This window comes from Dendrobates tinctorius, unplaced genomic scaffold (genome assembly GCF_039654945.1).
Source record: "Dendrobates tinctorius isolate UK_male_01 unplaced genomic scaffold, ASM3965494v1 ptg000081l, whole genome shotgun sequence".
Taxonomy (NCBI): Eukaryota; Metazoa; Chordata; class Amphibia; order Anura; family Dendrobatidae; genus Dendrobates; species Dendrobates tinctorius.
Genome location: NW_027361749.1, coordinates 2,734,133 through 2,755,711, shown reverse-complemented (window position 1 = coordinate 2,755,711; position 21,579 = coordinate 2,734,133). Strand labels below are relative to the sequence as shown.

The window sequence follows — 21,579 nt, the reverse complement described above, 5'->3', positions numbered from 1 at the left end:
TCATCCTCCTTATTTCTGCCGCGGCTCCTTCACAGGCGTACTTTATCTGCCCTGTTGAGGTCAGAGAGGTCCTGCGCACTGCTGTACTTTACTCTGCCCTTAACAGGACAGAGAAAGTACGCCTGTACAGGAGCCGCAGCTGAAGTAAGAAGGAGCATGTCATCGTATGAAGATGGGAGGCGCCGGACCAAACCGTGACACCCATTGGACCAGACCAGATCCCTGGGTGAGTATAATCTAACTTGTTTTTCTTCTCTTTCAGGTTACATCGGGGGCTTATCTACAGCATTACAGAATGCTGTAGATAAGCCCCTGATGGCGGTGGCGGCATCTTATAGACCAAAAATGGGGTAACAGATTCCCTTTAACTTCTTCTCTCATGGTATCTGGAAGGCCATTGGCTCCGATACAATAGTGGCTGTTACCAAACCAAAAAAGGGACAAAATAAAAATATATACGGCAGGATGGAAAGGACACATTTCTCTGATTTTGGAGTTTTACTTGTGGCAGAGAATGTTTTATATTTTTTTTAAGTAAGTAGTTTATTCCAGATGGTGTTATGATAGACCCCCTGTGCGGTCCTAATGCGGATGAATGGAACTAAATGTACAAATTGCTACTATAATTACTACACTACTCTGATAAATGCCCCCCTTTACTTTCACGTTTAATTAAAATGAAGTAATAGTTTTTTTTGATGACTTGTTGCGTGTAATCTTCTGATAATTCTGTAATGGCAATTTTTAGGATACAATAATGCATGTTGGAAACTAGTTCTATCATTTCTGTAGAAATAGAAGAGCCCCTTTTTCTGTTTTGTGTAGCGAGAAGATGTTTAGATCCTTCGTTAATTTTACTTAAAGTTTAATGCTTGTCTAATTGAATCCATGCATCTAACAAATCATTACAAGTTAATTTGCCGCAAGTACACAATGAATGTAATTGATTTTTTTTAGGTGACCATGCCCAGCTCAGTCTGAAGATTGCCTCCCTCGATGATGGAATCTATAACATCCCAATTCAGATCACAGATTCAGGAAACCCTTCGTTGTCAAACACTTCATATCTCAGAGTTAAAGTCTGCTCCTGTGACATGAATGGATACTGTAGCGGAGTGGCTCCCATCATTGGCACTGGTCTGGGGACAGGAGCCATCATTGCAATTCTTCTGTGCATCATTATTTTGCTAAGTAAGTACACCTGTTACAGTATTAATTGTATTTCTTACTGCATACCTGTAATTTTCACACTCCAGAGGCTGTTAGGCTTGGTTCACACTGTTGTGCTAAAATCCGTGTTGGTCAAGTCCACAAACTGCATATATGACTGGCTCCATGTGCTTGGCCCCATGGCGAACAAGAACAGGAGCTGCCGGCTAATGGAATTCACTATTTTAGTCCAACAAAGTGGACCAAATGCAAGCTGCAGTTGTTTTTCCAAACAGACTATTGCTTTTTGTGAAAAAAAAAAAACCACTGGTGTCCACTGACACACAGGGTATTAGTGGATCATTGTGCGGTGAGTACGCAGACAGTGCACTGTACAAATGTACGACCGTCTGAACGAGCCCTAAAACTTTGAGATCACTTTGTGAAAGATCCTGGAAGGGCTCCAGGGAAGTTCATCCATTTTTATTGTCTGCATAAATAAATTGATCACAGATTAGTAACCGAACCTTAGTCACTAGATGCCCGATTTAAGACAGCTTTGTTAAAAGGGTTTCTCACTTTCAAGAAAGTGGACTCCGAATGCTGTAAAAATACCTAAAATAGCATGCACACTTGGTAATTACCCTCTAGGGATCCAGCAATGGCTTCCTGCCACTGCTGCAGTCTCACACCGGCAGTGTCAATCACCGCTGTAGCCAATCACCGAGCTCAGCGGCCTGTGCCGTCTACCTTAGCGTAGCCACTGAGCTCAGTGATTAACTGACGGCTGTATATGTTCTTTTAAGTATTTTGCAGCGTTTGGAGTCCACTTACCCCAAAGTGAAAAAGTCATTTAAGTCTCCTATTCTACCTCACTTTAGATTAACATGGGGTGGACACTGAGCGTGGGCTTTTATACAGTGGTGTTCAAAAGTCCTACATAGGCATAGGATAAATTGATTTTTCAAGTTTTAAACGTTTTCTGTCGAATATCTTCGATGCTAATATGACATATTATATATGGTTTTGTTCAGAATACAGTTTTGCATAATTCCATAATTTCAGTAAATATCAAGTTAAAAAAGCAGTGTAATGCTTTTTTTGTAATGTTTCTTTGTGTAGTTTCTTATTCTATTGAGACGGTTTGTAATTAAATTAAAAGAACTCTTTTAGCACAGAACGACTGTTCAATCTAAGTCCCGACCCTCTGTGCTTCACAGTGAGGCCAATCATTTATATACACCTTCCCACCGGCTTATTTTCCCTCTATCTTCCTCTTTTCTTTGAATGACAGCTCTGGTTTCATAGATCCAAAGAAGGGCAGAGAGATGGAAACCAAGCATATGAGAAGGTGTATATAAATGATTGGCCCAGCCATGGAGCACCGAGCATCTCTACTTGGTTTGAACAGTCATTCTGTGCTGACAGAGTAACGACTGGTAATACCATTGTCAATGGTTGTATCCCTACAGAATAAGATACTGACATTGTGCCTAGCCGCTATTATTTAGAAATTTACGAATAAACTGACAATTGGGTGTTACCTCTTTTACCTGTTGGGGGTGTGTCCTTACATGTTCTTGACAAGGGGAAATGGTACCATCCAGTTGGCATTTTTTCTTACAAAATTTCGGTTTAACTGTAAAAAAAGATGAATTCTTCTATCATTAAGAATACGGGTGTTTGCTAAAATCAACATGTGAGGGGCAGTGACGGCCACTGTTTAAGCCTCATTCTCAGATTGTTAGCCAGACAAAGAACGCACTGATAAGAAGAAATAGAATGTGGCACTGCCATACGTTCGTGGTCCATAACACACTGGGGTTATAATTGTGGCTTAAAAGTGTACCTACTCTGGGGTACCTGGGTGCACACCCATATGGAAAATAACAGTGACCAAGTCTTCAATGTTGAATCAGAAAAGTGGTGGCACTCACCGTCTGTTTAAAAACAGTCCTTTATTATGGAATCACATAAAACAGCAGAGGCAGGAAGGTGTGGACAAGACATCAAGACGACGGCTGTTTTGCACACCGTCATGAAACTACCGTAATCCTGACGTCTTGTCCATATCGTCCTCTCCTGCCTCTGCTGTTTTATGAGATTCCATAATAAAGGACTGTTTTTAAAGGACGGTGAGTGCCACCACTTATATGGTTCAACGTTGAAGACTTAGTCAGACAAAGAGATTAGAACTTTAACAGATGCTACGAAGTTTTGTTTCCCTACATATGAAAGTTACTTACCTTATAATGCACAGATATTCCAAGAAAAAGGAAGAGACTTGCCTCAAAGATCAAATGGGAAAAGAAGAGCAATGTTGCCAGCACACTGCAGAAAACACATGTAGCACAGCTAAAAGAGCAATCCACAAACCACATAAATAATTCTGGCAGTACAGTGTTTTCCCCAATACTCCTAAGATTGCTGCAATGGTGATGGATCTTATCATCATCGGAATTCATGTCATGTGCAATGGCAGAAACAGGCTGCGATTTGGAATCTGTCTCCGCTTATTGTTTACACGTAACGTTGGGTTAAGGAGTGATACTAATGATACAAATGTCAAGCACAAAATGTTTAATAAATGATCTTTACCAATCATAAAGACAGATTACACTGAGCATGTCCCAGCTAGTGGATCAGGAGATATCTGTATATGTGCAGTACATCATCCCCGGTAGGAGCCTATGACAGCGCCATATGTGATGGGGGTACACATTAGCATGTCGGCAGCAAATATCGCTGCTACTACAAGTCTTATGTGATGGTCACTCAGCTTTTTCCATGTCCTGGAGGAAAGTCAGCCTAGTTACAATGCAGGTTAGTGGGAAGTCTGCGTGACAACGTGGGATCACAACATCAGTTGTAGCCATGTTGTCTTAGTATCTTATCAAGAGAAAGATGTGGCGGAGCGGAAACGATATCAAAGGAACACATGAGGACCACTCGGGCGTTTTATGGTGATTTGGGGGGGGGACGTTCTGTAAGTAGAACATCTTTAAAAATGACGCATATTTTAAACATTACCATAGCAATAAAATCCAAGGGAACAGACGAGAGCTGTAATCTCTCCAAATCAAATAACAAGATCAGAATGGGTATTGTTCGAAACATCTGCAGCGCAAATGATTTACAGGCTCTCAGCTTGTTTTTATGTTACACAGATTTGTTTTACAGTTGTTAAAACCGATGTCGAAGGCAAATTGATTTACTTGTTCAAGTTAAAGTGTATTAATATTTAAAAGCCTTAGTTAAACTAATTGCCTTACTTAATTTGTCTACAAGAGAAATCAGATATGTTTAAAGCAAGATTTGGAAATAATTGGGTGAAAATTCCATTATGGGCTCAAGCCAAATATCACATTACTATTAGTCTTCCTTTGTACCGTGCAAATTAATGAATCTGCTGGTGCCGTAGTCACAAATTGCAATCATTAAATGTCCGCCTGTAACTACAGTTCTTTCTATATTTAACTCATTATTATTTGTATACAACAGCTCTGGTATTAATGTTTGTGGTGTGGATGAAACGTCGCGATAAGGAAAGGCAAGCCAAGCAGCTTCTCATTGACCCCGAGGATGATGTCAGAGACAACATCTTGAAGTATGATGAAGAAGGCGGAGGAGAGGAGGATCAGGTAATAATTGTTAATATGCAAGAAATTCGTTCTGAGATCATTTGCAGCCATGTTTTCTGTAGCATATAACATTTGCTTCTGGACTGCTCAAAATGAATGTAGCCTAAATCGGAAATGGGTAATCTGATAAAATTGTGATGAATACCCAGCAAATTGATCCGAGTGTTGGGAAGAAAGGAGAGGGTACAGTCCAATTAAGCCCAATACCGTCCTAAGCTTGAGTTTCTCCACATTTGTAGATACAGATGTACCTAAATTACTTTTGCCAAGTGTATGGACACAATGCATAATACTAGTGTACTGGAGCAGCTATATATTACTAATAGATTTCATTACTCTAGAGATAAAAGAACATTTTAAGATAACATCCTTTCTAAAAATGTGCTATATGCGATATTAATATTCCCTTTACACCGGGAGTCAGAAGAAATATTTTCTTTGTGAGGAGAAAACAGCTGTAGAAATATTACTGTGGACTTAAAAGGGAAATGAAAGTGTAAGTAAAGCTGCTGATATCATTGCTAAATTATATTCTGGACGGCCTAGGAACTGAAAATATGTTACACAGAGAAGATGTACAGTGGTGTCCACAGTCCCCTATGCACCTGTGAGCACCCTTACCTATATAGATGTGCTCAAACACACTTATTGTTTTTCAATTACCGTACTTATACAGAAGTGCCCACTCTTACCTTTCTGTACAGGTATGTGCTCAACTTTACTTATTCAGATGTGCCCAACCTTACCAAAACAGATAAGTCCAGCTTGTCCTATACATTTGTGTCCACAATTGTCTATACAGATAAGTCCATCCTTTCCTATATAGTTATGTCCTCAATTATTTATACAGATAAGTCCACCCTTTCCTATACAGTTGTGTCCACAATTGTCTATACGGATAAGTCCACCCTTTCCTATACAGTTGTGTCCACAATTGTCTATACGGATAAGTCCACCCTTTCCTATACAGTTGTGTCCACAATTGTCTATACAGATAAGTCCATCCTTTCCTATACAGTTGTGTCCACAATTGTCTATACAGATAAGTGCACCCTTTCCTATACAGTTGTGTCCACAATTGTCTATACGGATAAGTCCATCCTTTCCTATATAGTTGTTTCCTCAATTGTCTATACAGATAAGTCCACCCTTTCCTATACAGTTGTGTCCACAATTGTCTATACAGATAAGTCCACCCTTTCCTATACAGTTGTGTCCACAATTGTCTATACAGATAAGTCCACCCTTTCCTATACAGTTGTGTCCACAATTGTCTATACAGATAAGTGCACCCTTTCCTATACAGTTGTGTCCACAATTGTCTATACGGATAAGTCCATCCTTTCCTATATAGTTATATCCTCAATTATCTATACAGATACCATTTCCTATACAGTTGTGTTCATCTTTACCTGTACAGATGTGTCCACCAGTACCACAAGCACCGTGTGGCCTCACATGGACACGTAAAGGCCAATAATCCTGCTATACTCATGTGAGTCATGTCGAGCCAAGCGATAAAGTAAAGAAGGACAAGTGCAGTGTGTACTGTATAATGGAGTAGACCTTTTTCTAGACTTCCATAATAACAATATGATTAGCCGCTTTCCTATAATGTTTGCTGACAGGGTTCTATAGACAGCTGTTTTCTGTACAAGTCAGGATTACTGTATTGTTTATTACGGAGACACTAAGAAATTCTGCATAGTAATGGAAAAACAATGGGAAAAATATTCCCACCAAAATCATTGTCCTACTCTCCTCCTTCCATTTGCTCTTTCTAAAATAGATTGAAGTGTATTTACAAAATATATTGTATAGACGTGTATGTAATGGCAGCAGGCCAGTATATCAGAGGGGATTCCACAGCGGGGACGTGGCGAAGGCAAAGCCCCCTCGCTCCCCTGGATTTACGTCCAGCTTTGTGCTCTGCAGACTGAAGCTAATGTTACAGCTTGTAAAATGAGACCCACAACTTCCTTTTTCACACGTAATAAATTACCATTTTTCTCTTAAGGTGTTGATTGCATCAGAAAGTACTGAGGTGTTTTGTCACCTAAATCAGACACCTTCTCATGAACGGTCCATATTATAATTTCCATTATTACTCATAACTAAAGCGTGGGAGATTGGTCTGCACATGATAATATTTACCCAAGGATGTCATGTAAAAATAGCCTAATTCTCACTTTGTTTGCTTTGTGGTGTTTTTTTTTTATAACATTTTTTTTTTTATAACATTTTTTATATTTTAGGATTATGATTTAAGCCAATTACAACAGCCGGACACCGTAGAACCAGACACAATTAAGCCTGTGGGGATACGGCGTATGGATGAAAGACCAATTCATGCAGAGCCTCAGTATCCCGTCCGCTCAGCCGCTCCACATCCGGGTGATATTGGAGACTTCATCAATGAGGTGAGCTAGAATATGCTCCCACTGCTCCAGAATTATTGGGAAATCTTTACAAATCTTTCTTCAGCTAATCCTAGAAAGGACCACTGAACTCATGAATGGGACTTAAGCGGGAGTCACACATAGCAATCTTGCTAGCAACTTTTGTGACACAACAGCGAACTCACCAGCGAGATCGCTGTGTGTGACAGCGATCAGCGAGCGGCCCCCCTGCCGGTATCGCTGATCGCTGCAAGAAACCTCTGGACATATTTTTCGTCGCTGGTCTCCCGCTGGCCAGCACGCATCGCTGCGTGTGACAGGCGGGAGACCAGCGATCAGCTGTAAAAAATAATAAAAAAAATATTGTTATTCTCACCTTCCGACGTCATCGCGGTCATTCTCGCAAAGGATTACTGGGACCGGAGCGTGGAGAGAGGCGGGAATGCTGCGCAGGACGTCGGAAGGTAAGAATAACAATATTTTTTATTTTAATTCTATTTTTTTACAGGGATATGGCATTAGCACTACCGTACACAGCGATGCTGGGCGCTCTGCATCGCTGTGCTGATCGCTGGTGAAGCTGTCTGTTTGACAGCTCACCAGCGATCACATAGCCACTTACCAGCGATCCTGACACGTTGATATCGTTGTCGGGATCGCTGGTAAGTCACTATGTGTGACTCCAGCTTTAGATTTCTGCAACTTTAAGAGCCATATAACTGACTGACAGGTCACAGCGATAGGAGACAGTGAGCGAGTGGGGAGTAAGGAGAGAGGGCAGGAGATCTGCAAGTGCAATATCCAATTCCGCTGCACTTGCAGCTCTTCATACAGTTTCATCTATAGATTCCTCTTAAGCAGCAAAATGAATTTAAAAAGGATTTAATAAGTACTAAAGCACCTTTATGCGCACACTACTAGCTTGGGGTATAAAATCCGGGTTTCACTATGAATCCATCAGTGACCTCGTTCTGGCAGAAGACTTTATAACCCCCATATTTGTTGTCCTTAGCTGCTCTTAGCTGATTTATGACCACAATGGTAAGCTTAGGGCCCCGTCACACTAAACAATGCACCAGCGATCCCGACAACGATACGACCTTGTCAGGATCGCTGGTGCCTCACTACATGATCGCTGGTGAGCTGCCAAACAGGTAGACTCATCAGCGATCAGGACCAGCGAGGACGCTGGTATCCAAGGTAAATATCGGGTAACTAAGCGAGCCTGTCACTTAGTTACCCGCTGTGTACCTTAGATACCTGTGTGCTGGCGCTGGGAGCTGGTATCTAATGTACACAGCTGACAACTAAGCGCGCACGTCACTTAGTTACCCGCTGTGTACCTTGGTTACCAGCTCCCTGCGCGAGCACGCAGGTGTCTAAAGGTACACAGCGGGTAACTAAGTGACAGCGCGCGCTTAGTTACCTGATATTTACCTTAGATACCAGCTCCCAGCGTCTCCTTACAGCGCTGGGAGCTCGCTGATCGTTGCTCTCCCGCTGCCACACGCAGCTATGCGTGCTGGCCAGCAGGAGACTACCGATCAAAAAATGGCCCAGGACATTCGTGCACGATCAGCGATACCCGGCGAGGGGGGGCGGTCGCTGATACATGTCACACACAGTGATATCGCTGATGCGTCACAAAATCAGCGATCTCGCTAGCGATTTCGCTCTGTGTGACGGGGCCTTCCTGTGGTCTTCCTGTGGACGTAAATCAGCAGCTGAGAAGGAAGATAAGAGTTATAAACTTTTCTGTCTAAACAATCTCACTGACAGAATCTCAGTGAACTCATTCTGCAGGCAGCAGTAGACAGTGCAACACAGAGGCTATAGAAGGCAAACTGTGCTCTTGATATTAGCTAAAGGATTGTCAGATACCACTCTACTTACTCTGATTGCTCTAATGGCCACTTAAAAATGTCAATGGACTGAGATTAAAAGACGGAGAGTAAAAGCAATGTCTGTGGTTATACTGGAGCTTAGGGAAGTCTTTTTAGACATATACATGTTTTGAGGAGGTAATGGCTCAATAAGTAGATTAGTTATGTATCGAGTCTTTTTGATGATGCATCTTGGGAAAAAAATATGTCAATTCACTACCTCCAATAGGTGGCATTAACAAGAAAGTTTGTTACCTTTGTGAGAACTTTGCAGAAATTTTCCGACTTGTACAAAGCATCTACCACATACAGTAGATGATAATCTGAATGAAGGACAAAGTCAAAGCTCGGTATTTCAACATATTGCAATGCTGGACATTACATCTAGGGGAATAATGACCACGGTCACAGAGGTCGCAACCGGAGCCATGCAGTTGGGGCCCGCATCCTCGGACGCGCATCCTCTGACGCACATCCAGATGAAATGTATCCCAGCTCTTAGACCGGTCAGGTCCGTGCGCCGCAATACATGTTGCCAGACAATCAAAAGCCAGCAGCTGACATCAGCGTGCACATAACTGTAGGCGCATTGCAGTGATGTCATACACTCCTGTTGTTTGCACGCTTAAGTCAGCTGCCGGCTGCAGAAGAGGACGCCGCACGGCGTGGGAGCTGAGGGAAATGAGTATAAAATTCTGTATCTCACAGTTGAAGTCAACCTACGATAGAAATTGCAGAACTCTCCATTCTTTGTAGGTGGGAAAACTTGCAAAATCGGCAGTGTATCAAATACTTATTTTCCTATATATATATATATATATATATATATATATATATAATATAAAATAGGAGAACCACAGGAACATATATATATATGCAAAAATTGTCAAATTTTATTTCACATCACATATTTCAAATGGTAGAAAAATAGTACAACAATCAGTAAGTATGAGATACACAGAAGGAGGGGAAGGAAATGAGGGAAAATACCAGAGCTATAATGTCAGCATGTAAACCATAAAATATCTCTTTTGAACCTTTTTTGGTACCCCATACCCGGTCCTCACTGGTAAGCATCACTCTGTTTTTTTACCACTAATCTCATCATGGGATATATTTAATTTTCTGAGGGCAATACCCTGCCGGGACCTTTATATATACAGGCATGGCGCACCATTTTCTGGGACTTTTTGTGTGGCTCCTATCCAGTGACCCTTGTCAGCTTTAGCATAAAGGTTGATTACCCCTTTGTTTGACATTTGCCCTGTTATGTGTCAGGGATATTAGCACTTTACATTTGGGGTTGGTATATGCCTTAAAACTGGTTCACATGCTGACATTTTATCTCTGGTATTTTTCCCTCATTTCCTTCCCCTCCTTCTGTATATCTTATACTTATTGATTGTTATACTATTTTTCTACCATTTGAAATATGACATTTATGTGATGTAAAATAAAATGTGACAATTTTTGCATATATATATATATATATATATATATATATATATATATATATATATATACTCCTGTGGTTCTCCTATTTTCTATGTAATTCATGGAGCTTGAGTTTTTTCTAGTTCTTGTGTGCTACTTGGCACCTTTTGCCTCTGAGTTTATCATGCTACCTGGTTCTGCTATTATATATACTGTGTATATATATATATATATACTGCTCAAAAAAATAAAGGGAACACAATACATTTTGTTGGTTAAGTGAAGTGTTGTGTTGTGTTGGTTAAGTTAAGTGAAAATTTTTGTGGAAATTCAAAAACTGAAAAGTGCGGCCTGCAATATTATTCGGCCCGTTTACTTTCAGTGCAAAAAACTCACTCCAGAAGTTCATTGTCGATCTCTGAATGATCCAATGTTGTCCTAAATGACTAATGATGATAAATATAATCCACCTTTGTGTAATCAAGTCTCCGTATAAATGCACCTGCTCTGTGATAGTCTCAGGGTTCTGTCTGAAGCACAGAGAACACCATGAAGACCAAAAAACAACAGGCAGGTCCGTGATACTGTTGTGGAGAAGTTTAAAGCCGATTTTGGATACAAAATGATTTCCAAAACTTTAAACATCCCAAGGAGCACTGTGCAAGCGATCATATTGAAATGGGAGGAGTATCATACCACTGCAAATCTACCAAGACCCGGCCGTCCCTCTAAACTTTCATCTCAAACAAGGAGAAGACAGATCAGAGATGCAGCCAAGAGGCCCATGATCACTCTGGATGAACTGCAGAGATCTACAGCTGAGGTGGGACAGTCTGTACATAGGATAACAATCAGTTGTACACTGCACAAATCTGGCTTTTATGGAAGAGTGACAAGAAGAAAGCCATTTCTCAAAGAGATCCATAAATAGTGTTGTTTACAGTTTGCAACAAGCCACCTGGCAGACACACCAAACATGTGGAAGAAAGTGTTCTGGTCAGATGAAACCAAAATCGAACTTTTTGGCAACAATGCCAAACGATATTTTAGATAAAGGCAACACAGCTCATCACCCTGAACACACCGTCCCCACTGTCAAACATGGTGGTGGCAGCATCATGGTTTGGGCCTGCTTTTCTTCAGCAGGGACAGGGAAGATGGTTAAAATTGATGGGAAGATGGATGGAGCCGAATACAGGACCATTCTTGAAGAAAACCTGTGGGAGTCTGCAAAAGACCTGAGACTGGGACGGAGATTTGTCTTCCAACAAGACAATGATCCCAAACATGAAGCAAAATCTACAATGGAATGGTTCACAAATAAACGTATCCAAGTGTTAGAATGGCCAAGTCAAAGTCCAGACCTGAATCCAATCGAGAATCTGTGGAAAGAGCTGAAAACTGCTGTTCACAAACGATCTCCATCAAACCTTACTGAGCTCGAGCTGTTTGCCAAGGAAGAATGGGCAAGAATTTCAGTCTCTCGATGTACAAAACTGACAGAGACATACCCCAAGCGACTTGCAGCTGTAATTGCAGCAAAACGTGGCTCAACAAATTATTAAGTTAAAGGGGCCGAATAATATTGCACGCCCCACTTTTCAGTTTTTGAATTTCCACAAAAATTTAAAATAACCAAAAAATTTTGTTCAACTTCACAATTGTGTTCCACTTGTTGTTGATTCTTCACCAAAAAATTACATTTGGTATCTTTATGTTTGAAGCATGATATGTGGGAAAAGGTTGAAAAGTACCAGGGGGCCGAATACTTTTGCAAGGCACTGTATGTGTGTGTGTATATATATATATATATATATATATATATATATATATATATATATATATATATATATATATATATATATATATATATGTATATATATACACTCACTGGCCACTTTATTAGGTACACCTGTCCAACTGTGTGTTAAGACTTAATTTCTAATCAGCCAATCACATGGCGGCAACTCAGTGCATTTAGGCATGTAGACATGGTCAAGACAATCTCCTGCAGTTCAAACCGAGCATCAGTATGGGGAAGAAAGGTGATTTGAGTGCCTTTGAACGTGGCATGATTGTTGGTGCCAGAAGGGCTGGTCTGAGTATTTCAGAAACTGCTGATCTACTGGGATTTTCACGCACAACCATCTCTAGGGTTTACAGAGAATGGTCCGAAAAAGAAAAAAAATCCAGTGAGCGGCAGTTCTGTGGCCGGAAATGCCTTGTTGATGCCAGAGGTCAGAGGAGAATGGGCATACTGGTTCGAGCTGATAGAAAGGCAACAGTGACTCAAATTGCCACCCGTTACAACCAAGGTAGGCAGAAGAGCATCTCTGAACGCACAGTGCGTCGAACTTTGAGGCAGATGGGCTACAGCAGCAGAAGACCACACTGGGTACCACTCCTCTCAGCTAAGAACAGGAAACTGAGGCTACAATTTGCACAAGCTCATCGAAATTGGACAGTAGAAGATTGGAAAAACGTTGCCTGGTCTGATGAGTCTCGATTTCTGCTGCGACATTCGGATGGTAGGGTCAGAATTTGGCGTAAACAACATGAAAGCATGGATCCATCCAGCCTTGTATCAACGGTTCAGGCTGGTGGTGGTGGTGTCATGGTGTGGGGAATTTTTTCTTGGCACTCTTTGGGCCCCTTGGTACCAATTGAGCATCGTTGCAACGCCACAGCCTACCTGAGTATTGTTGCTGACCATGTCCATCCCTTTATGACCACAATGTACCCAACATCTGATGGCTACTTTCAGCAGGATAATGCGCCATGTCATAAAGCTCGAATCATCTCAGATTGGTTTCTTGAACATGACAATGAGTTCACTGTACTCAAATGGCCTCCTCAGTTACCAGATCTCAATCCAATAGAGCATCTTTGGGATGTGGTGGAACGGGAGATTCGCATCAGGGATGTGCAGCCGACAAATCTGCGCCAACTGTGTGATGCCATCATGTCAATATGGTCCAAAATCTCTGAGGAATGCTTCCAGCACCTTGTTGAATCTCTGCCACGAAGAATTGAGGCAGTTCTGAAGGCAAAAGGGGGTCCAACCCGTTACTAGCATGGTGTACCTAATAAAGTGGCCAGTGAGTGTATATATGTATGTATGTATGTATGTATGTGTGTATATGTATGTATGTGTGTATGTATATATATATATATATATATATATATATATATATATATATATATATATATATATATATATATATATATATATATAGTAAACTAAAATCACAGGAGGGTGTTATTCATCAAGACTGGCCTTTATTATGCCAACTTTGATTAAAAGCTCGCTGAAGTTTGATGTGCACGGACTTTTCAATGACATTGTTGCATATTTTGGGCTATCTGTGATTAGGAATCAGAAATCTGTTCCATATATGACTTGGCATACCTTTCTATTGTAACTTTTCTCACTTCCTGGAATAAACTATTGGGCTGTTCTTGGCCAAGTCTCCTCTCATTAAGCCAAACATAGAATAGGGAAAAGTTACAAAGTTTTGCATAACTGTGTGCAAAAATCTGTAATAACTCCCACAGTTACCATGTTTAGTTTATAATACAACGATGTTTATACAATGTTATATGAACAATAGGCCTCCTTTTGGGCCTCCATGTTTATGAGCAATAGTAACATTTTAATTTTCCATGGCATTCTTCTCTGAAACCTTGGTGACTAACTGCTTTGTCTTGTATGCGCTGTGAACCATGAAGCTGGAACAGCTCATTGACAAGCTTCAGGTTTTCTCCAGTTGACGCCCAATTTTTGCTCATTTCCTCTTGGCTCCTAGAACCTTCAATCAGCAATGAAGGCCTCAGCGCTATACCACTATGATGCTAAAAGAACTGGCTACTGTATTCACAGGAAGAATTAATTTGGCCGGAAAATAATAGCCTACCAATGCCGCATTGTCTGTTAAATTCAATTATCAACCAAATTTAATAATAGTTAATTTTTATGTCCCTCACGTATCCCCCTTTCAGTTGGTGAGAATGGTTGAAATTCAATACCTTCATAATTACCAAGAGTTGTTTCAAATAGGATTAGTGTATAGAGCAGCCAAATTAAATCAATTATGTAAGTGCTTTATACACTTGTCTTGTGAAGCATTTTAGCAGCCCTGTGAGTTGGTTCTTAAGTTATTCAAGAAAAGCAAAGGCCGTGTATATTATAATAGTGAAGGACAAAATGTCTTCCTTGGTTAATGTTCTGCTCTCAGAGTAGCTAAATGCATGGGACACAATGTGGTCAATGTCATATCTCTGCCTTTTCATTCATTCATTCATTCATTCATTTATTCATTAATATAACTGTGGTAATAGACGTTAATTCCATTTCTATGAGTTTTTATGAGCTTCCAACTTAAAGGGAACCTGACAGCTTATATATGGCACCCAAACCACAAGCCACATGTAGCAGAGACTGGCTGCATGATTTCAGGCATGTATATATGACTCTGCGTTTCAGAGGAAAATATGCTTTATAAGCTGTCCGGGGACCAATCCGCAAGGGTGAGCAGTCGAAATAGCTGGTCCCCGGCATCTTCTCCAAATCGCTTTCGTTGATTGACGGGTCTCTTTTCATGCGCAGAGAGACTTATCGGTCATTGGCATCGGGAAGGCATTGGCCTTTTTGACTCGTCACCCTTGTGATTTGCTCACCTTTTAAAATTTGTTTTTCTCTGAAGAGTCGTAGCGTTTCAGAATCAAACATACATGGCAACTGCCATATACATGCAGCCCGATCCACTATCAGGTACCCTTTAAAGGATATGAGATTTTGGTACAATCAGTATTGTGTTTTACAGTGTAAACCTGCGTAGGCCTCTTCAGGAGCTCCGTACTTTGTACTTTTCAGATAGATTACAAGGGTTGTATGTTTCAAGCTTGTTCTTCGCTGCCAATTTAGCACCGCATCTCTGCTGCTCACTGCTGGTTACTATAGCAACTATGATTTTCTTTCTGCAGCTGTGACTGCTGCAGCCAATCACTAGACTTAGTGGTCTTGTGCTGTCCGTCTCAGCATCAACGCTGAGCGCAGTGATTGGCTGCCACAGTCACGTATTGTAGAACTAATGCCACCTCTGCAATCTTTTCACATTGGTAAGCAGCAGGGAGGCGGCGCTACAACGGGAGGTGGGTAGTAATGCTTTTGTTATTTTTAGGGAGATCAAGCCTTAGAGATAGTAAAGTTTTAAAACAGACAACCAGTTGATTCACTGAAAAATGTCAAGAAAGGCCAGAATGACTTTTGTGATAAATGTGGCATTATAGGTTCTAGTTTCTGTGATGGGACGATGATCGAGGGAACTAGTCTGAGTGCCGTAGGTGGAGTCGGGAAGGAATTCCCCCCCCCCTCCCAATATGGAGTTTTTAACACCTGCCTTGTGGGGTGTTTGCATTCCCTTGGATCAACATCTTGTAGATTGTGAGCCCTCGCGGGCTGGGTTTTCTCTCCTCCTGTACCAGTCGTGACTTGTATCGTTTAAGATTACTGTACTTGTATGTATTATGTATATACCCCTCCTCACATGTAAAGCACCATGGAATAAATGGCGCTATAATAATAAATAATAAGAATGTTATAGGCAACATTGGATGAACTTGCGTCTTTTTTCAACCTTAACCCCTTAGTGAACAGGGCAAATTTTCAAATCTGACCAGTGTCACTTTATGTGGTAATAACTCTAGAACGCTTCAACAGATCGTATTAATTTTAGACTATTTTTGCGGGACACATTGCAGCTTATGTTATTAGTAAATTTATGTCGATATTTTCTGTGTTTATTTTCAGAAGTTTGTAAAAAAGGTTCCAGAAATTATCAATTTTCAAACTTTGAATGATTATCCCTTCAATCCAGACAGTCATACCAAAAAAAATACTCATTAAATAACATTTTCCTCATGCCTGCTTTACATTAGCACCGTTTTTAAAATATCCTTTTATTTTATTAGGATGTTAGAAGGTTTACAATTGTAGCAGCAATTTTTCATTTTTTCAAGGAAATTTACAAAACTTACATTTTTAGGGACCTATTCAGTTTGGAAATGACTTTGGGAAACCTATATGTCATAAAATCCCCAAAATTGAGACCATTTTAAAAACAGCGCCCCTCAACGTATTCAAAACTGCTGTCAGGTAGCTTATTAACCATTCGGGCACTTTTCAGCAATTAATACAAAGTGGCATGACAGGAAGGAAAAATGTCATTTTTACCACCTAAATGTCGCTAACTTCTGAATAGGTTACAACAGCCATCAGACTCTAAGACCGCTATTTGGTCGTGAATTGCCATGGCAATCACCAGGACCACACAATCATGATCTTGGGGTACGGATGGGGGAGCCCCCACACTCTGTTAAACATTTATATGCCGTAGTCACTATTGACAGCAGCATCTAAGAGGATTAAAAGCCTTGGTTTGTGCCAACATCAATCAAGGCCGATACAGCAAGATGTCACCTATAGTGTGCAGTCGACAGCTGAGGCATTTTCACCAGTCGGGAGATGGTATTGCCTGATATGTGAGGTCAGTAAAAATAAGTATCTGATCAGATTTATTTTCCAGAGCAGATGTGACAGTACTGAAACCGGTGTCCTGTTTGGTTGCAATGAACAACACTGACCTTTTTTTGCCTGAGAAATATTATTCATAAGGCTGATAATTTAATAGAAAATTTCTACCTCTCTTTTTCCAATTGTCCTTATCTTAAGCTTGCTGTGTTTTAGTCCTTCCCTGTTAGCCACTGGACTTGTTTTCCTTAACTGTTTGGTTCTGGCCGTTCTTTCAGTCATTAGTCTCAATGGTTTCCTAAGTTCAGGCACATTCCTCAGTTTAATATCGCTAGGATTCATTCCTTCTCACTTAATTCTACCAACATTGTAATCCACTTATAAATTATATCTCGGTTTGACAGCTGTGCCCATTTCATTCCATGCAAAACTCTTTATTTACACATTCCTCCATCTATAAAAAAAACACCTCCTGAACAGCCACTAATCTTCACCCGGTCCTCCTATCTCCATGAAATTAAGAATTATAACCCTTCCTTGGAAATGCGGTAATCATTTTGTCTTGCTATGTCATCGATCCTGTCAGTAATAAAATATTTCTATATATTCTCGTCTCATATAACTGGTGGTTTTCATACATTTCTAGATTACTACAATGTATGTTTGTCCTTTTAATATTGATTTTTAATTATATTTATTTATTTATATAAAATCACTTGAAATTATTAATGGCTTTTCATTATTAATTAAATTAAAAAAAAATTCTGCCCAATACAATGTAAATATTCTAAAGTGTACTGTTGCTTTTACAATAAAAAAAAATAAATCTATAAATCTTCACTGTTTTCAATGCGGTTTGGGTTCTGGTTAGAGTTCTGGTACCCAAACCGAACTTCGGAATAAATTTCGGATCTGGTACCAGAGCCCAAATTTCCACGGGTCGGCTCATTTCTAGTCACCACAATTCTATATTACACTGCACACGGCACTCGCACTGTATTCTGCTTTAGTGACATTGTTTTTCGAGGAGAATGCCATCAGTTCTTGCATGTCACCATTTTTTCTGATGATCCTCTGCATAAAATCAGACATCAGAGGTGCAGTATGGACCAATAGATGTCTCTAGGTGCTTTATAATTAATTAATGCAGCATAGGGAGTCTTGTTGTATGGCAGCTGCCTGTTTTGGATACCAAAGGCAAGTAAGGCCGGATAGAGGATAACTTACTGATTGTTGAGAGTTGGTCTACTGGGACCCCCAGAACAGGGCTGTGGAATTGAGGACCCTGGTTCTGTACAGTCTTGTCTCAAATTTATCGGGGGTACACATGATTGACCTCTGTTTCATTCATTGTCTATGGAATTGTGGGAGAAATCCAAGCACAGTGCTCTACTATTTCCGGCAGTTACATAGACAATGAATGGAAAAGGAAGTTGATTATGCTCACCTACGCTCTATTCAAGGCTGGGCTCTGTAGGTCCAGAGTCCTGGGTTCTAGAACCTTGATCTCAGGATTCTCTGGGGGTTTCAATCAATAATGTCAAACTGGAAAGATCTATTAATTGGAGCTCAGCTTTCATTTCTTTTATCTGGTCTACAAATATGAAAGCTGCACTGTGATTGGTTGTTATTGACAGCAAGGCCAGTCTAACATTTAAAGATTTGATATATGAGGCTCTGTTGTGTTTAGGAAATGACCCCACTTAAAAATAATGTTTCTATTACATGGATCAAAAAGACTACATGAACAATGACGACTCATTTAATGTCAGTAATTGATAGCAATAATCTTTTATGGCAATTCTAAGTATATTTGAGATAAAAAAAAGTATGTAAATGGCATATAAAGAAGCACTCCGGTTATTTTTATTATTTCTCCTTTCGTAATGAGTGCAGTAATATGTTCACCGGTTGCCGATTCTACCATTTTCAGCGGCATTCTGTTCTGTTCCGTGACTACATTTGTAACTTAACGGATGACATAGGGTCTTCTGACTGAGGCAGGGGTTACCTTAGCAATTCTAGTCTAAGAAGCTTTTTAGCCTCCTTCTGAGCCTCATAAACTTACATTGAGAAAATATAAAAAGTGACCCCATCTCACACACAGGGAACACCTTGTGATTTGGCAGGTTACAAATGCAGTCACGTGGTGTCGAAAGGGGCCAGAGCACTGCTGAAAATGGCAGAAGGTGGCAATAGGTGAGTATATTATACTCATGGTTGCTAACAGGGAAGAATAAAAAAAAGGACCAGAGTGCTACAGGTATGAAGAAAAACTGAATTTCTCATTCATGAACCAAAGCGATGTGAAATCATGTTGTAATTCATCAGTATAGCAGATACCATCGTTGAGACCCACACCCATATAATTAAAATAAAAAAATTAAATTGTTTATTTGTCTTTTCTAGGGGCTGAAGGCAGCAGACAATGACCCCACGGCTCCACCTTACGACTCGCTGTTAGTGTTTGACTATGAAGGTAGTGGTTCTACTGCTGGCTCTCTAAGCTCCCTGAACTCATCAAGTAGTGGTGGCGAGCAAGATTATGATTACCTAAATGACTGGGGCCCTCGCTTCAAGAAACTTGCTGATATGTACGGAGGAGGAGATGATTGAACTTTGGAGTGAACGTTCGGTTCGTTTTTGTGGACAAGAACAAACATTTGAACTGATATTCCCAAAAAGCGTAAAGAAGCTTGGCTTTAACTTTGTAGTCTACTAGCACAAGTGCTTGTTTGAAGGCTTTGGCATAGGCTGCAAACCAATTTGGGCTCAGTGGGAATATCAGTCGTCCAATACTGTTTGGAAAAAAAAAAATGATTGAGCTCAGTTACACTTGAATTTTACAGTACAGAAGCACTGGGATTTTATGTGCCTTTTTGTACCTTTTTCAGATCGGATTTAGTTTTATGTTCAACGCTTTAATGGTACTGATTTCTGAAAGGGTGAAAAGACAAGGTATGTTGCGGGTGGGGTGGCGCAAGTAATTACAAGGATTTTCTTCATCACGCCTTTTTTTTTTTCAATTTTTTTTACGTTGTGTTGCTTTTGTTATCTGGAGAAAAAGAACAAATTTCATTAGAATAACTTTATTAGCTGCAACAAAATCATGTGATTGACATGTACAGTGCATTATAATTAGGTGTAGGTATTAGGATTATCTCATTGGAAGTCTACTGGATTTTGCAGTTGGTTGCAGGAAAAGGGAGTTGTCATATCACCAGTTTTTAGCATAATTGACTTTTTTTTTTCCGTAGCCGGATAGATTATCTTTTTTTCACAAGATAGGCACATTTTTGGTCTTAATCATTGTACACTCTTTTCATTTGGGTAATTTTTTTTTTCACTTCACTGTAAAAATGGTATGTGTACATAATGTTTTATCAACATAGTCTATAAAGAAGTTTCCAAACTTCCGAACATGTGTATGTATTATTTGGACTATGGATTCAGGTTTTGCATGTTTATATCTTTTTTTTCTTTATGGATAAAGTATTTACAAAACAGGCGACAAACATAATTATGTTAAAGCAGACAAACTGTAGAATCCGTACACCATTTTTTTTTTCTATTCTTATTGATTTGGGAGGGCAAAAACAAAAAAAAAAAAAGTTCTTAGCACAAATGTTTTACATAATTTGTACCAAAAAAAAATAAAAAATAAACAAATCAGATAGGGGCAAACTGACGTCAGCGGCACTACTAATACATGTTTAAAGGGGTGGGAAGCTTTTAAACTGGAGAGACTTTGACAACGGCTTTGCCTCTGTATTGTGTACCAGAATATAAATGATGCACCTCTGACCCCACGTTCTGAATAAAATGCTAATTTTGGATCTGGTGACTGGTTTGAATTTTTTTCCTTTCCACTTCAACAATCTTGAATGTTGTGAAAAATCCCAAGATACCTCGAATTCAATAAGGAAAAAAATGAAAAAGTATATTATCGGAGTTGGCAATAGCTGCTACGTACTTCTTATGTGTTCTGCCGAAAAGAAATGTGATTTCCCTTTTGAATATGGAAGTACAAAAGTAAATGGTGAATTTGAGTGGTTGAGGTGTTGCTTGGGAATCCATGTCTTCGACGTTTGGCAGTTGAAGGAAACCGTGCTCATTCATTCATGTCTTGAAAAGAAGGAACATTTAATGAAATCACAAGTGGAACCTGTATTTTGCATTTACACCGAACTGTGTTGTTTATTACTAGTAACAAATGAGAACAAACCTGACACAATAATTTACAATAATTAAAACTTGCCCTTTCATTGAGCCAGGCGACATGAAAACATAATACATTAGCAGTGTTCGTTCCCTCTGGTTCTTGCAGACAGAGCTCTTTTTCCTAATGATTGGATTTCTGGTCATTAAGTGGTGCAGCGTACCTGGGGATTTCTGTAATGGAGCCTTACATTTGCCCTTTTGTGTCCTAAAGTTCAGACAACAACAATAAATCTGTGTGATAATAAGCAAAACAAAAAAATCGTTTATTTTGGTTTATTGTAACAACTCAATTTTGTAGTTTGTCCTTTTCATATCTTAGAGTG

At 39.9% G+C, this 21,579-nt stretch overlaps 1 protein-coding gene across 2 annotated transcripts in view; it reads left to right on the top strand.

Moving 5' to 3' along the window:
• LOC141096860 (cadherin-2A) overlaps window positions 1-20,871 on the top strand; it is a 369,191-nt gene extending 348,320 nt beyond the window's left edge. For both annotated transcript variants that reach the window (XM_073583706.1, XM_073583707.1), the window contains 4 exons: window positions 958-1,191; window positions 4,651-4,790; window positions 7,046-7,210; window positions 19,445-20,871. In XM_073583706.1, coding sequence (XP_073439807.1) covers window positions 958-1,191; window positions 4,651-4,790; window positions 7,046-7,210; window positions 19,445-19,651 — 746 coding nt within the window. In that variant the 3' untranslated portion in view covers window positions 19,652-20,871. The remainder of the gene's footprint in view (window positions 1-957; window positions 1,192-4,650; window positions 4,791-7,045; window positions 7,211-19,444) is intronic.
• The last annotated feature ends 708 nt before the right edge of the window (window positions 20,872-21,579 follow it).